The sequence below is a fragment of the Heptranchias perlo genome, unplaced genomic scaffold (genome assembly GCF_035084215.1).
Source record: "Heptranchias perlo isolate sHepPer1 unplaced genomic scaffold, sHepPer1.hap1 HAP1_SCAFFOLD_147, whole genome shotgun sequence".
Taxonomy (NCBI): Eukaryota; Metazoa; Chordata; class Chondrichthyes; order Hexanchiformes; family Hexanchidae; genus Heptranchias; species Heptranchias perlo.
In genome coordinates this window covers 126,642-145,104 of record NW_027138722.1, presented here as the reverse complement: position 1 = coordinate 145,104, position 18,463 = coordinate 126,642, and the positions used below count along the sequence as shown (strand labels likewise).

Below are 18,463 nucleotides of genomic sequence, written 5' to 3'. Positions count from 1 at the left end.
ACTCCTGCCCTCCACTCTATCACAGTCCTTCCCTTTCGTTCTTTCCTCTTCTCCTTCACCCGCCCCCCCCCCCCCACCCTCCTTTCCCTGTTCAAAATCTGTTTCATCTTCAATTTCTTCCAGTTGTGACGAAGGGTCATCGACGTGAAAAGTTAACAATCTTTCTCGACAAATGCTGCCTGACTTACTGAGTATTTCCAGCATATTCTGCTTTTATACAAATGCAAGTCTTTCTTTCTTTCAAAGAGCTGGCACAGGTACAATGGGCCGAATGGTCTACACATGTGCTGTAAGATTCTATCTTTCTATGATATGTGACCCTATGGTATGTGGTTCTATGAAACATGATTCTATAATTTATGATTCTATGATATGTGATTCTATGATTTAGGATTCCACGATCTATCATTCCCTGACATATGATTCTATGATATATGCATTTGTTGAGTGAAGGTCGTGTCTGACTAACTTGATTGAATTTTTTGAGGAGGTATCATGGAGGGTCGATTAGGGTAGCGCGTTTGATTGTAATCTACATGGATTTTGGCAGACTGGTCAGAAAAGTAAAAGGCCAGGGGAACCAAGGGAAAGAGGCAAGTTGGATCCAAAACTGCTCATTGGCAGGAAGAAAAGGGTAATGGCCGACGGATGTGTTTGTGACTAGAAGGCTGTTTCCAGTGGGGTTCCGCAGGGCTCAGTACTAGGTCCATTGCTTTTTGCGGTATATAGTAATGATTTAGACTGAAATGTAGGGGGCATGATTAAGAAGTTGGCAGGGGATACATAAATTGGCCGTGTGGTTGATAGTGAGGAGGAAAACTGTAGACCGCACGAATATATCAATGGACTTGTCAGGTGGGCAGAAAAGTGGCAAATGGAATTCAATCCCAGATAATTGTGAGGAAATGCATTTGGCGAGGGTAAATAAGGCAAGGGAATACACAATAAATGGGAGGATACTGAGAGGTATAGAGGAACAGAGGGACCTTGGAGTGCATGTGCACAGATCCCTGAAGGTAGCAGGACAGGTAGAGAATGTCGTTAAGAAGGCAAATGGGATATAGCCGATGCATAGAATATAAGAGCAGGGAGGTTATGCTTGAACTTTATGAAACACTAGTTAGGCCACAGCTTGAGTACTGCGTACAGTTCTGGTCACCACATTACAGGAAAGATGTGAATGCACTTGAGAGTACAGAGGTGATTTACGAGGATGCTGCCAGGACTGGGGAATTTTTGCATTGAGGAAAGATTGGATAGGCTGGGGATGTTTCATTGGAACAGAGGAGGCTGAGGGGAGATTAATTGAGAGATATAAAATTATGAGGGGACGAGATAGAGCGGATAGGGAGGACCTATTTCTCTTCGTGGAGGGGTCAATACCCAGGGGGAATAGATTTAATGTAATTGATAGATGGATTAGAAGGGAGCTGAGTAGAATTTTTTTTCACCCAGTGGGTGGTAGAGGTTTGGGATTCACTGCCTGTAAGTGTGGTAGAGGCAGAAACTCTCATCGCATTTATAAAGTGCTTGGATATGCACTTGAAGTTCCGTAAGCCGCAAGGCTATGGACCAAGTGCTGGATAGTGGGATTAGTCTGGATGGCTCATTTTCAGCCAGCGCAGGCACGATGGGCAGAATGGTATCCTTCTGTGTCATAAATTTCTATGATTCTAAGATTCTATATGATTCTATGATATATGATTCCATGATATGTGATTCTGTGATATGTGATTCTATGATTTTAAGATCTATGATATTTGATTCTCTGATATGTAGTTCTATTAATACATACAGTGATGGACAGGGAGAGTATTAATGCTCTCTGTAATAGATCGGGGTAGTATTATAACTCTCCGGAATGGAGCGGGTGGAATTAATACTGTCAGAAATCGAGTGAGGGAGCATTAATACTGTCAGGAATGGAGCGTTGGAATAATAATACTGTCAGTGATGGAACAGCAAGTATTGATACTGTTAGGAATGGAGCGAGGGAGTATTGATACTGTCAGCAATGGATTGGGGAGTATTATACTGTCAGGAATCGAGCGGTGAAGTATTAATACCATCAGAATTAGAGCGGTGGAGTATTAATACCCTCGGTAATGGAGCATGAGATTATTAATACCGTCAGTAATAGAGTGGGATAGTATTAATACCGTCAGGAATGGAGCGTTGGAGTACTAAATCTGTCAGTGATGGAACCCGGAGTATTGATACTGTCAGGAATGGAGCGAGGGAGCATTAATATTGTCAGAAATTGAGCGGAGGCGTATTAATTCTGTCGGGAATGGGACGGGGGTGTATTAATTCTGTCAGGAATTGGACGGGGTGCATTAATTCTGTCAGGAGATAAGCGGGGCAGTATTGATACTGTCAGTAATGGAGCGGGGAGTATTGACAGTCTCAGTGATGGAGTGGCAGAAAATGAACTCTCTCAGTGATGGAGTGGATCAGGCTGCATAGCTGGATAGCTCATGTTCGGCCAGCGCAGGCACGATGGGCCAAATGGAATCCTTCTGTGCTGTAAATTTCTAAGATTCTATGATATGTGATTCTATGATATGTCATCCTATGAAATATGATTCTGATATGTCATCCTATGATATATGATTCTATGATATGTCATCCTATGATATGTCATCCTATGATATATGATTCTATATGTCATCCTATGATATATGATTACATGATATGTCATCCTATGATATATGATTCTGATAGGTCATCCTATGATATATGATTCTATGTTAGGTCATCCTATGATATGTCATCCTATGATATATGATTCTATGATATGTCATCCTATGATATATGATTCTATGATATGTCATCCTATGATATATGATTCTATGTTATGTGATTCTATGATATGTGATTCTATCACCTATCATCCTATGATATATGATTCTATGATCTATGATCCTATGATCTATGATCCTATGATATGTGATCCTATGATATGTGATTCTATCACCTATCATCCTATGATATATGATTCTGATATGTGACTCTGTTATCCATCATTCTGTGATATATGATTCTATGATCTATTAGGACATAAGAAATAGTAGCAGGAGTCGGCCTCACGGCCACTCAAGCCTGCACAGCCATTCAATCAGATCATGCCTGATCTTCGACCTCAAATCCGCTTTCCCGCCGGATCCCCATATCCCTCAATTCCGCTAGAGTCCAAAAATCTATCGATCTCAGCCTTGAATATAGTCAATGACTGAGCATCCACAGCCCACTGGGGTAGATGATTCCAAAGGATCACAACCCTCTGAGTGAAGAAATTCCTCCTTATCTCAGTCCTAAATGTCCGACCCCTTATCCTGAGACTATGCCCCCTTGTTCTGGACTATCCAGCCAGGGGAAACAGCCTCTCAGCATCTACCCTGTCAAAACACCTCAGAATCTTATATGATTGAATGAGATCTCCTCTCATTATTTTAAACTCCAGAGAGTATCGGCACATTCTACTCAACCTCTCCTCATAGGACAACCCCCTCATCCCAGGGATTAATCCAGTGAACCTTTGTTGCACTGACAGTAAGGCGAGTATATCTTTCCTTATATAAGGAAACCAGAACTGTCCCCAGTGCTCCAGGTGAGCTCTCACCAAGTACCTGTACAATTACAGTCAGACTTCCTCACCCCTGTACTCCAGGTGAGCTCTCACCAAGTCCCTGTACAATTACAGTCAGACTTCCTCACCCCTGTACTCCAGGTGAGCTCTCACAAAGTCCCTGTACAATTACAGTCAGACTTCCTCACCCCTGTACTCCAGGTGAGCTCTCACAAAGTCCCTGTACAATTACAGTCAGACTTCCTCACCCCTGTACTCCAGGTGAGCTCTCACCAAGTCCCTGTACAATTACAGCCAGACTTCCTCACCCCTGTACTCCAGGTGAGGTCTCACCAAGTCCCTGTACAATTACAGTCAGACTTCCTCACCCCTGTACTCCAGGTGAGCTCTCACCAAGTCCCTGTACAATTACAGTCAGACTTTCTCACCCCTGTACTCCAGGTGAGCTCTCACCAAGTCCCTGTACAATTACAGTCAGACTTCCTCACCCCTGTACTCCAGGTGAAGTCTCACCAAGTCCCTGTACAATTACTGTCAGACTTCCTCACCCCTGTACTCCAGGTGAGCTCTCACAAAGTCCCTGTACAATTACAGTCAGACTTCCTCACCCCTGTACTCCAGGTGAGCTCTCACCAAGTCCCTGTACAATTACAGCCAGACTTCCTCACCCCTGTACTCCAGGTGAGCTCTCACCAAGTCCCTGTACAATTACAGTCAGACTTCCTCACCCCTGTACTCCAGGTGAGCTCTCACCAAGTCCCTGTACAATTACAGTCAGACTTTCTCACCCCTGTACTCCAGGTGAGCTCTCACCAAGTCCCTGTACAATTACAGTCAGACTTCCTCACTCCTGTACTCCAGGTGAGGTCTCACCAAGTCCCAATACAATTACTGTCAGACTTCCTCACCCCTGTACTCCAGGTGAGCTCTCACCAAGTCCCTGTACAATTACAGTCAGACTTCCTCACCGCTGTACTCCAGGTGAGCTCTCACCAAGTCCCTGTACAATTACAGTCAGACTTCCTCACCCCTGTACTCCAGGTGAGCTCTCACCAAGTCCCTGTACAATTACAGTCAGACTTTCTCACCCCTGTACTCCAGGTGAGCTCTCACCAAGTCCCTGTACAATTACAGTCAGACTTCCTCACTCCTGTACTCCAGGTGAGGTCTCACCAAGTCCCTGTACAATTACTGTCAGACTTCCTCACCCCTGTACTCCAGGTGAGCTCTCACCAAGTCCCTGTACAATTACAGTCAGACTTCCTCACCCCTGTATTCCATGTGAGCTCTCACCAAGTCCCTGTACAATTATAGTCAGACTTCCTCACCCCTGTACTCCAGGTGAGCTCTCACCAAGTCCCTGTACAATTACAGTCAGACTTCCTCACCCCTGTACTCCAGGTGAGCTCTCACCAAGTCCCTGTACAATTACAGTCAGACTTCCTCACACCTGTACTCCAGGTGAGGTCTCACCAAGTCCCTGTACAATTACAGTCAGACTTCCTCACACCTGTACTCCACCCCCCTTACAATACAATGATTCTCTGACCCATGATTTCCAGTCCCTGGAAGCGCCCTCTCCGTCAATCAATCTGGTTGTCAGGGTAACAGGGGACGGGCCTGGGCCTCGCTGTCACTCACCGAGCGGCTGCCGGGGAGACGAGGGCGGGGTCACCGCCTTCCTGTCAGTCAGTCAACCAACCAATCAGCTGCCGTGGTGTTGGAGTGGGCGGGGCGGCGCTGTCACTCACCGCCTGGTTGTCAGGGGCGACGGGCGGGGCGGGGCTGCGTTTGACGCAGGCGCACTGACGCTTTTGCAGACGCACGGTGGGGGGCACTTGTTGGGAGAGCGCGTCCGCCCGAGAGTCGGTAATGTGGCGGTGGAGGTTGAGGAAGAGGAAGAAGAAGAAGAAGGATGAGCGGCAGGCGGCGGCCGTGGAGGGCGGCGAGGATCAGGATCAGGAGCGGCGGTTGAAGGGCCCGGGGGTGATGGTGGAAGGAGAGGAGGAGGAGGAGCGGGACGGGCGGACTGAGAGTCCGCCTTCGGCGCTGGCCGCGGACCCAGCAGAAGGTGGGTGTGGGAACAGGGAGTAATAATACTGGCAGGAATGGAGCGGAGGAGTAGTAATAATGTGAGCAAAGAAGCCCGGGAATATTAATACTGTCAGGAATGGAGCGGAGGAGCAGTAATAATGTGAATAAAGAAGCCCGGGAATATTAATACTGTCAGGAATGGAGCGGAGGAGTAGTAATAATGTGAATAATGAAGCCCGGGATTATTAATACTGTCAGGAATGGAGCGGAGGAGTAGTAATAATGTGAGTAATGAAGCCCAGGAATATTAATACTGTCAGGAATGGAGCGGAGGAGTAGTAATAACGTGAGTAATGAAGCCCGGGAATATTAATACTGTCAGGAATGGAGCGGAGGAGTAGTAATAATGTGAGTAATGAAGCCCGGGAATATTAATACTGTCAGGAATGGAGCGGAGGGGTAGTAATAATGTGAGTAATGACGCCCGGGAATATTAATACTGTCAGGAATGGAGCGGAGGAGTCGTAATAATGTGAGTAATGAAGCCCGGGAATATTAATACTGTCAGGAATGGAGCGGAGGAGCATTAGTAGTGAGTAATGAAACCTGGGATTATTAATACTGTCAGGAATGGAGCGGAGGAGCATTAATAGTGGGTAATGAAGCCTGCGATTATTAATACTGTCAGGAATGGAGCGGAGGAGCATTAATAGTATGAGTAATGAATCTCGGGATTATTAATACTGTCAGGAATGGAGCGGAGGAGCATTAATAGTATGAGTAATGAAGCTCTGGATTATTAATACTGTCAGGAATGGAGCGGAGGAGCATTAATAGTATGAGTAATGAAGCTCGGGATTATTAATACTGTCAGGAATGGAGCGGAGGAGTGCTAATGGTATGAGTAATGAAGCCCGGGATTATTAATACTGTCAGGAATGGAGCGGAGGAGCATTAATAGTGTGAGCAATGAAGCTCGGGATTATTAATACTGTCAGGAATAGAGCGGAGGAGTGCTAATGGTATGAGTAATGAAGCCCGGGATTATAAATATTGTCAGGAATGGAGCGGAGGAGCATTAATAGTGTGAGTAATGAAGCTCGAGATTATTAATACTGTCCGGAATGGAGCGGAGGAGTACAAATAGTATGATGGAAAGGCTTTGTGCAGTCAGGAGGTGAGTCACTCGCCGCAGAATACCCAGCTTCTGACCTGCACTTGCAGCTGCAGCATTTATATGGCTGGTCCAGTTAAGTTTCTGGTAAATGGTGACCCCCAGGATGTTGACGGTGGGGGATTCGGTGATGGTGAATTACTGATCCGAAACCTATTCACTTTTACATTTCCACAGTGGGGAAAGGAAAGTACACTGACTGATAGTTTGATTGGACGCACATTCATGAGACACATACACAACAGCGAGTCACACACACAGATGATTAGATAAAAACAGTCAAATCTACCACTTGAACATTTATGAGATTGTAAGATCCCTGGAGACATTCTGAAAATAAATACTGTGCATGACCTAAATGTTTAAAGTTACATGATTCATAATATTATACAATAGTGTTAATATTAGAATAGTGGTAAATCTCCTCACCTCCTACGGTGCTCATTAGTGTTAATATTAGAACAGTGGTAAATCTCCTCACCTCCTACAGTGCTCATTAGTGTTAATATCAGAACAGTGGTAAATCTCCTCACTTCCTAAAGTAACCATTAGTGTTAATATTAGAACAGTGGTAAATCTCCTCACCTCCTACAGTGCTCATTAGTGTTAATATTAGAACAGTGGTAAATCTCCTCACCTCCTGCACTGCTCATTAGTGTTAATATTAGAGCAGTGGTAAATCTCCTAACCTCCTGCAGTGCTCATCAGTGTTAATATTGGAACAGTGGTAAATCTCCTCACCTCCTACAGTGCTCATTAGTGTTAATATTCGAACGGTGGTAAATCTCCTCAACTCCGACAGTGCTAATTAGTGTTAATATTAGAATATTGGTAAATCTCCTCACCTCCTACAGTGCTCATTAGTGTTAATATTAGAACAGTGGTAAATCTCCTCACATCCTACAGAGCTCAATAATGTTAATATCAGAACAGTGGTAAATCTCCTCACCTCCTACAGTGCTCATTAGTGTTAATATTAGAACAATGGTAAATCTCCGCACCTCCTACAGTGCTCATTAGTGTTAATATTAGAACAGTGGTAAATCTCCTCACCTCCTACACTGCTCATTAGTGTAAATATTAGAACAGTGGTAAATATCCTCACCTCCTGCAGTGCTCATTATTGTTAATATGAGAACAGTGGTAAATCTCCTCACTTCCTAAAGTAACCATTAGTGTTAATATTAGTTGTAAACAATTTTGCAACACCAAGTTATAGTCCAGCAATTTTATTTGAAATTCACAAGCTTTCGGAGGCTTCCTCCTTCATCAGCCGCACTCAGAAGACAGTCCAGAATGTCACCCGAGCACAACGCAACGCCATCAACGCTCTCAAGACCAACGGCAACATCGTCATCAAACCAGCGGACAAAGGAGGAGCCATCGTCATACAGAACAGAACGGACTATTGCAAAGAAGCATACCGACAACTGGACAACCAGGAACACTACAGACGGTTACCCGCAGATCCAACCAAAGAACACACCCACCAGCTCAACAAACTGATCAAGACCTTCGATCCAGACCTTCAAAGCATCCTACGCACACTCATCCCACGTACTCCCCGCGTGGGAGACTTCTACTGCCTCCCAAAGATACACAAAGCGAACACACCCGGACGTCCTATCGTATCAGGCAACGGAACCCTGTGTGAGAACATCTCTGGATACATCGAGAGCATCCTGAAACCCATCGTACAGGGACCTCCCAGCTTCTGTCGTGACACTACAGACTTCCTACAAAAACTCAGTACCCACGGACCAGTTGAACCAGGAACACTTCTCACCACGATGGACGTCTCGGCACTCTACACCAGTATCCCCCACGATGACGGCATCGCTGCGACAGCATCAATACTCAACACAAACAACAGCCAATCTCCAGACGCCATCCTACAACTCATCCGCTTCATCCTGGATCACAATGTCTTCACCTTCGATAACCAGTTCTTTACCCAAACACACAGAACAGCCATGGGGACCAAATTCGCACCCCAATATGCCAACATTTTAATGCACAAGTTCGAGCACGACTTCTTCACTGCACAAGACCTCCAACCAACACTATACACCAGATACATCGACGACATTTTCTTTCTATGGACCCACTGCGAGGAATCACTAAAGAGACTAGATGATAACATCAACAAGTTCCATCCCACCATGAAGCTCACCATGGACTACTCCTCAGAATCAGTTTCTTTCTTGGACACATGAATCTCCATCAAAGACGGGCACCTCAGCACCTCACTCTACCGCAAGCCCACAGACAACCTCACGAAGCTCCACTTTTCCAGCTTCCACCCTAACCACGTCAAAGAGGTCATCCCCTATGGATAGGCCCTGCGAATACACAGGGTCTGCTCAGACGAGGAGGAACGCGATGGACACCTACAGACGCTGAAAGACGCCCTCGTAAGAACGGGATATGACGCTCGACTGAACGATCGACAGTTCCGACGGGCTACAGCGAAAAATCGCATCGACCTCCTCAGGAGACCAACACGGGACGCAACTAACAGAGTACCCTTTGTCGTCCAGTACTTCCCTGGAGCGGAGAAACTACACCATGTTCTCCGCAGCCTTCAACATGTCGTCAATGACGACGAACACCTCGCTATGGCCATCCCCACACCTCCACTACTCGCCTTTAAACAGCCACCCAACCTCAAACAGACCATCGTTCGCAGCAAATTACCTAGCTTTCAGGAGAACAGCGTCCATGACACCACACAACCCTGCCACGGTAACCTCTGCAAGACATGCCAGATCATCGACACAGATACCACCATCACACGAGAGGACATCACCCACCAGGTACATGGTTCATACTCCTGTGACTCGGCCAACGTTGTCCACCTCATACGTTGCAGGAAAGGATGCCCCAGAGCATGGTACATTGGCGAGACCATGCAGACACTGCGACAACGGATGAACAGACACCGCGCAACAATCGCCAAACAGGAGGGTTCCCTCCCAGTCGGGGAACACTTCAGCAGTCATGGACATTCATCCACCGACCTTCGGGTAAGCGTACTCCAAGGCGGCCTTCGAGACACACGACAACGCAAAATCGTCGAGCAGAAATTTATAGCCAAATTCCGCATCCATGAGGACGGCCTCAACCGGGATCTTGGGTTCATGTCACGCAACACGTTAACCCACCAGCGAACAAATGTTATCTGTTTTTAATACAACGGGTCATTTGCTGTATTTTCGATGTTTCTGCCTCTCTTTTTTTTTAGTGGTTTGTATATTCGGGGGATCTGCAGATAACACCTGTCTGTCTGTCTGCAGACTGATTGCCTTGGCAACGGGCAGTTGAAAACACTGTCTGTAATCACCAAGCATTGTTCTGTGATTTATAAATGCGAGGATTTCATTTCCACGTTCACCTGAGGAAGGAGGAAGCCTCCGAAAGCTTGTGAATTTCAAATAAAAATGCTGGACTATAACTTGGTGTTGTAAAATTGTTTACAATTGTCAACCCCAGTCCATCACCGGCATCTCCACATCATGTTAATATTAGAACAGTGATAAATCTCCTCACCTCCTGCTGTGCTCATTAGTGTTAATCTTAGAATATGGTAAATCTCCTCACCTCCTACAGTGCTCATGAGTGTTAATATTGGAACAGTGGTAAATCTCCTCACCTCCTACAGTGCTCATTAGTGTTAATATTGGAACAGTGGTAAATCTCCTCACCTCCAACACTGCTCATCAGTGTTAATATTAGAATATTGGTAAATCTCCCCACCTCCTACAGTGATCATTAGCGTTAATATTAGAAAAGTGGTAAATCTCCTCACCTCCTGCAGTGCTCATTCGTGTTAATATTAGAACAGTGGTAAATCTGCTCACCTCCTACAGTGCTCATTCGTGTTAATATGAGAACAGTGGTAAATCTCCTCACCTCCGACAGTGCTCATTAGTGTTAATATTCGAACGGTGGTAAATCTCCTCAACTCCGACAGTGCTAATTAGTGTTAATATTAGAATATTGGTAAATCTCCTCACCTCCTACAGTGCTCATTAGTGTTAATATTAGAACAGTGGTAAATCTCCTCACCTCCCACAGTGCTCATTAGTGTTAATATTAGAACAGTGGTAAATCTCCTCACATCCTACAGAGCTCAATAATGTTAATATCAGAACAGTGGTAAATCTCCTCACCTCCTACAGTGCTCATTAGTGTTAATATTAGAACAGTGGTAAATCTCCTCACCTCCTACAGTGCTCATTAGTGTTAATATTAGAACAGTGGTAAATCTCCTCACATCCTACAGAGCTCAATAATGTTAATATCAGAACAGTGGTAAATCTCCTCACCTCCTACAGTGCTCATTAGTGTTAATATTAGAACAGTGGTAAATCTCCTCACCTCCTACACTGCTCATTAGTGTAAATATTAGAACAGTGGTAAATCTCCTCACCTCCTACAGTGCTCATTAGTGTTAATATTAGAACAGTGGTAAATCTCCTCACCTCCTACACTGCTCATTAGTGTAAATATTAGAACAGTGGTAAATCTCCTCACCTCCTACAGTGCTTATTAGTGTTAATATTAGAACAGTGGTAAATCTCCTCACCTCCCACAGTGTTCATTAGTGTTAATATCAGAACAGTGGTAAATCTCCTCACCTCCTGCAGTGCTCATTATTGTTAATATGAGAACAGTGGTAAATCTCCTCACTTCCTAAAGTAACCATTAGTGTTAATATTAGTTGTAAACAATTTTACAACACCAAGTTATAGTCCAGCAATTTTATTTGAAATTCACAAGCTTTCGGAGGCTTCCTCCTTCATCAGCCGCACTCAGAAGACAGTCCAGAATGTCACCCGAGCACAACGCAACGCCATCAACGCTCTCAAGACCAACCGCAACATCGTCATCAAACCAGCGGACAAAGGAGGAGCCATCGTCATACAGAACAGAACGGACTATTGCAAAGAAACATACCGACAACTGGACAACCAGGAACACTACAGACGGTTACCCGCAGATCCAACCAAAGAACACACCAACCAGCTCAACAAACTGATCAAGACCTTCGATCCAGACCTTCAAAGCATCCTACGCACTCTCATCCCACATACTCCCCGCGTGGGAGACTTCTACTGCCTCCCAAAGATACACAAAGCCAACACACCCGGACGTCCTATCGTATCAGGCAACGGAACCCTGTGTGAGAACATCTCTGGATACATCGAGAGCATCCTGAAACCCATCGTACAGGGACCTCCCAGCTTCTGTCGCGACACTACAGACTTCCTACAAAAACTCAGTACCCACGGACCAGTTGAACCAGGAACACTTCTCACCACGATGGACGTCTCGGCACTCTACACCAGTGTCCCCCACGATGACGGCATCGCTGCGACAGCATCAATACTCAACACAAACAACAGCCAATCTCCAGACGCCATCCTACAACTCATCCGCTTCATCCTGGATCACAATGTCTTCACCTTCGATAACCAGTTCTTTACCCAAACACACAGAACAGCCATGGGGACCAAATTCGCACCCCAATATGCCAACATTTTAATGCACAAGTTCGAGCACGACTTCTTCACTGCACAGGACCTCCAACCAACACTATACACCAGATACATCGACGACATTTTCTTTCTATGGACCCACTGCAAGGAATCACTAAAGAGACTAGATGATAACATCAACAAGTTCCATCCCACCATCAAGCTCACCATGGACTACTCCTCAGAATCAGTTTCTTTCTTGGACACATGAATCTCCATCAAAGACGGGCACCTCAGCACCTCACTCTACCGCAAGCCCACAGACAACCTCACGAAGCTCCACTTTTCCAGCTTCCACCCTAACCACGTCAAAGAGGTCATCCCCTATGGATAGGCCCTGCGAATACACAGGGTCTGCTCAGACGAGGAGGAACGCGATAGACACCTACATACGCTGAAAGACGCCCTCGTAAGAACGGGATATGACGCTCGACTGAACGATCGACAGTTCCGACGGGCTACAGCGAAAAATCGCATCGACCTCCTCAGGAGACCAACACGGGACGCAACTAACAGAGTACCCTTTGTCGTCCAGTACTTCCCTGGAGCGGAGAAACTACGCCATGTTCTCCGCAGCCTTCAACATGTCGTCAATGACGACGAACACCTCGCTATGGCCATCCCCACACCTCCACTACTCGCCTTTAAACAGCCACCCAACCTCAAACAGACCATCGTTCGCAGCAAATTACCCAGTTTTCAGGAGAACAGCGTCCATGACACCACACAACCCTGCCACGGTAACCTCTGCAAGACATGCCAGATCATCGACACAGATACCACCATCACACGAGAGGACATCACCCACCAGGTACATGGTTCATACTCCTGTGACTCGGCCAACGTTGTCCACCTCATACGTTGCAGGAAAGGATGCCCCAGAGCATGGTACATTGGCGAGACCATGCAGACACTGCGACAACGGATGAACAGACACCGCGCAACAATCGCCAAACAGGAGGGTTCCCTCCCAGTCGGGGAACACTTCAGCAGTCAAGGACATTCATCCACCGACCTTCGGGTAAGCGTACTCCAAGGCGGCCTTCGACACACACGACAACGCAAAATCGTCGAGCAGAAATTGATAGCCAAATTCCGCACCCATGAGGACGGCCTCAACCGGGATCTTGGGTTCATGTCACGCAACACGTTAACCCACCAGCGAACAAATGTTATCTGTTTTTAATACAACGGGTCATTTGCTGTATTTTCGATGTTTCTGCCTCTCTTTTTTTTTAGTGGTTTGTATATTCGGGGGATCTGCAGATAACACCTGTCTGTCTGTCTGCAGACTGATTGCCTTGGCAACGGGCAGTTGAAAACACTGTCTGAAATCACCAAGCATTGTTCTGTGATTTATAAATGCGAGGATTTCATTTCCACGTTCACCTGAGGAAGGAGGAAGCCTCCGAAAGCTTGTGAATTTCAAATAAAAATGCTGGACTATAACTTGGTGTTGTAAAATTGTTTACAATTGTCAACCCCAGTCCATCACCGGCATCTCCACATCATGTTAATATTAGAACAGTGATGAATCTCCTCACCTCCTGCTGTGCTCATTAGTGTTAATCTTAGAATATGGTAAATCTCCTCACCTCCTACAGTGCTCATTAGTGTTAATATTGGAACAGTGGTAAATCTCCTCACCTCCTACAGTGCTCATTAGTGTTAATATTGGAACAGTGGTAAATCTCCTCACCTCCAACACTGCTCATCAGTGTTAATATTAGAATATTGGTAAATCTCCCCACCTCCTACAGTGATCATTAGCGTTAATATTAGAAAAGTGGTAAATCTCCTCACCTCCTGCAGTGCTCATTCGTGTTAATATTAGAACAGTGGTAAATCTGCTCACCTCCTACAGTGCTCATTCGTGTTAATATGAGAACAGTGGTAAATCTCCTCACCTCCGACAGTGCTCATTAGTGTTAATATTCAAACAGTGGTAAATCCCCTCACCTCCTACAGTGCTCATCAGTGCTAATATTAGAATATTGGTAAATCTCCTCACCTCCTACAGTGATCATTAGCGTTAATATTAGAACAGTGGTAAATCTCCTCACCTCCTGCAGTGCTCATTCGTGTTAATATTAGAACAGTGGTAAATCTCCGCACCTCCTACAGTGCTCATTGGTGTTCATATGAGAACAGTGCTAAATCTCCTCACCTCCGACAGTGCTCATTAGTGTTAATATTAGAATATTGGTAAATCTCCTCACCACCTACAGTGCTCATTAGTGTTAATATTAGAACAGTGGTAAATCTCCTCACATCCGACAGTGCTCATTAGTGTTAATATTGTAACAGTGGTAAATCTCCTCACCTCCTACAGTGCTCATTAGTGTTAATATTAGAATATTGGTAAATCTCCTCACCTCCGACAGTGCTCATTAGTGTTAATATTCAAACAGTGGTAAATCTCCTCACCTCCTATAGTTCTCATTAGTGTTAATATTAGAATATTTGTAAATCTCCTCACCTCCTACAGTGCTCATAAGTGTTAATCTTAGAACAGTGGTAAATCTCCTCACCTCCGATGGTGCTCATTAGTGTTAATATTAGAACAGTGATAAATCTCACCTCCTACAGTGCTCATTAGTGTTAATATTAGAACAGTGGTAAATCTCCTCACCTCCTACAGTGCTCATTAGTGTTAATATTGGAACAGTGGTAAATCTCCTCACCTCCTACAGTGCTCATTCGTGTTAATATTAGAACAGTGGTAATTCTCCTCACCTCCTACCGTGTTCATTAGTGTTAATATTGGAACAGTGGTAAATCTCCTCACGTCCTGCAGGGCTCATTAGTGTTATAATTAGATCAGTGGTAAATCTCCTCACCTCCTACAGTGCTCATTAGTGTAAATATTAGAACATTGGTAAATCTCCTCACCTCCTACAGTGCTCATTAGTGTAAATATTAGAACAGTGGTAAATCTCCTCACCTCCTACAGTGCTCATTAGTGTAAATATTAGAACAGTGGTAAATCTCCTCACCTCCTACAGTGCTCATTAGTGTTAATATTAGAACAGTGGTAAATCTACTCAACTCCTACAGTGCTCATTAGTGGTAATAATGGAACAGTGGTAAATATCCTCACCTCCTACAGTGCTCATTAGTGTGAATATTCAAACAGTGGTAAATCCCCTCACCTCCGACAGTGCTCATAAGTGTTAACATTAGAATATTGGTAAATCTCCTCACCTCCTCCAGTGCTCATTAGTGTAAATATTAGAACAGTGGTAAATCTCCTCATCTCCGACAGTGCTCATTCGTGTTAATATTAGAACAGTGGTAAATCTCCTCACCTCCTACACTGCTCATTAGTGTAAATGTTAGAACAGTGGTAAATCTCCTCACCTCCTACAGTGCTCATTGGTGTTAATATTAGAACAGTGGTAAATCTCTTCACCTCCTACAGTGCTCATTAGTGTTAATATTAGAACAGTGGTAAATCTCCTCACCTCCTGCAGTGCTCATTAGTGTTAATATTAGAACAGTGATAAATCTCACCTCCAACAGTGCTCATCAGTGTTAATATTAGAATATTGGTAAATCTCCTCACCTCCGACAGTGCTCATCAGTGTTAATATTGGAACAGTGGTAAATCTCCTCACTCCTTCAGTGCACATTAGTGTTAATTTTGGAACAGTGGTAAATCTCCTCATCTCCGACAGTGCTCATTCGTGTTAATATTACAACAGTGGTAAATCTCCTCACCTCCTATAGTGCTCATCAGTGTAAATGTTAGAACAGTGATAAATCTCCTCACCTCCTACAGTGCTCATTAGTGTTAATATTAGAACAGTGGTAAATCTCCTCACCTCCTCCAGTGCTCATTAGTGTTAATCTTAGAACAGTGGTAAATCTCCTCACCTCCTACAGTGCTCATTCTTGTTAATATTAGAACAGTGGTAAATCTTCTCTCCTCCGACAGTGCTCATTAGCGTTAATATTAGAACAGTGGTAAATCTCCTCACCTCCGACAGTGCTCATTAGTGTTAATATTAGAACAGTGGTAAATCTCCTCACCTCCTGCAGTGCTCATTAGTGTAAAAATTAGAACAGTGGTAAATCTCTTCACTTCCGACAGTGCTCATTCGTGTTAATATTCAAACAGTGGTAAATCCATCACCTCCTGCAGTGCTCATAAGTGTTAATATTAGAACAGTGGTAAATCTCCTCACCTCCAACAGTGCTCATTCGTGTTAATATTCGAACAGTGGTAAATCCATCACCTCCTGCAGTGCTCATTAGTGTTAATATTCGAACAGTGGTAAATCTCATCAACTCCTGCAGTGATCATTATTGTTAATATTAGAACAGTGGGAAATCTCCTCACCTCCGACAGTGCTCATTAGTGTTAATATTAGAACAGTGGTAAATCTCCTCACCTCCGACAGTGCTCATTAGTGATAATATTCGAACAGTGGTAAATCTCCTCACCTCCGACAGTGCTCATTAGTGTTAATATTAGAACAGTGGTAAATCTCCTCACCTCCGACAGTGCACATTTGTGTTAATATTAGAATATTTGTAAATCTCCTCACCTCCGACGGTGCTCTTTTGTGTTAATATTAGAATATTGGTAAATCTCCTCACCTTCGACAGTGCTCATTGGTGTTAATATTAGAACAGTGGTAAATCTCCTCACCTCCTGCAGTGCTCATTCGTGTTAATACTAGAAGAGTGGTGAATCTCCTCACCTCCAACAGTTCTCATTAGTGTTAATATTAGAATATTGGTAAATCTCCTCACCTCCGACAGAGCTCATTCGTGTTAATATTAGAACAGTGGTAAATCTCCTCACCTCCTACAGTGCTCATTAGTGTAAATGTTAGAACAGTGGTAAATCTCCTCACCTCCTACAGTGCTCATTGGTGTTAATATTCGAACAGTGGTAAATCTCCTCACCTCCGACAGAGCTCATTCGTGTTAATATTAGAACAGTGGTAAATCTCCTCACCTCCTACAGTGCTCATTAGTGTAAATGTTAGAACAGTGGTAAATCTCCTCACCTCCTACAGTGCTCATTTGTGTTAATATTCGAACAGTGGTAAATCTCCTCACCTCCGCCAGTGCTCATTAGTGTTAATATTAGAATATTGATAAATCTCCTCACCTCCTACAGTGCTCATTAGTGTTAATATTAGAACAGTGGTAAATCTCCTCACCTCCTACAGTGCTCATTAGTGTTAATATTAGAATATTGGTAAATCTCCTCACCTCCTATGGTGCTCATTAGTGTTAATATTAGAACAGTGATAAATCTCACCTCTGACAGTGCTCATTAGTGTTAATATTCGAACAGTGGTAAATCTCCGCACCTCTGACAGTGCTCATGAGTGTTAATATTAGAACAGTGGTAAATCTCCGCACCTCCTATAGTGCTCAGTCGTGTTAATATTAGAATATTGGTAAATCTCCTCACCTCCGACAGTGCTCATTAGTGTTAATATTCAAACAGTGGTAAATCTCCTCACCTACTGCAGTGCTCATTGGTGTTAATTTTCGAACAGTGCTAAATCTCCTCACATCCTATGGTGCTCATTCGTGTTAATATTAGAACAGTGATAAATCTCACCTCCTACAGTGCTCATTCGTGTTAATATTAGAACAGTGGTAAATCTCCTCACCTCCTACAGTGCTCATAAGTGTTAATATTAGAACAGTGGTAAATCTCCTCACCTCCTGCAGTGCTCATTAGTGTTAATATTAGAACAGTGGTAACTCTCCTCTCCTTCTGCAGTGCTCATTAGTCAGGTGCTGATACTATCAGAAAAATGGTAAAATTATTCTATTACAAGCATAACCAGGACACATTTCCATGAACACACAGACAATGTCACTGCCCATGGAGACCAGTGGTTTCACACCCAGCTCTATATTATGTTGGTGGATCGATATCATATTCATAAAGTACCAGGATTTATAAACAAAACTCAGCAAATCAAAAATATTAAACACATCTGTGAATAAAATGATACAATACCGTCACAATGTAAAACTGAGTGAAGGATCATTTAATTCATCAACGTTCACCCTCTCCATATTTCCTTCCAGAATATTCATTACCTCAGGAATAAGGCTCGTGCTGGCCTGCACTGTGTGAGTAAATGTTACCAA

The 18,463-nt window shown here is 44.2% G+C and overlaps 1 protein-coding gene across 1 annotated transcript in view; it reads left to right on the top strand.

Moving 5' to 3' along the window:
* Positions 1–5,380: 5,380 nt before the first annotated feature.
* LOC137309068 (NACHT, LRR and PYD domains-containing protein 3-like) overlaps positions 5,381–18,463 on the top strand; it is a 37,911-nt gene continuing 24,828 nt past the window's right edge. Inside the window, exon 1 of the mRNA XM_067977391.1 lies at positions 5,381–5,660. Coding sequence (XP_067833492.1) covers positions 5,462–5,660 — 199 coding nt within the window. The 5' untranslated portion in view covers positions 5,381–5,461. The remainder of the gene's footprint in view (positions 5,661–18,463) is intronic.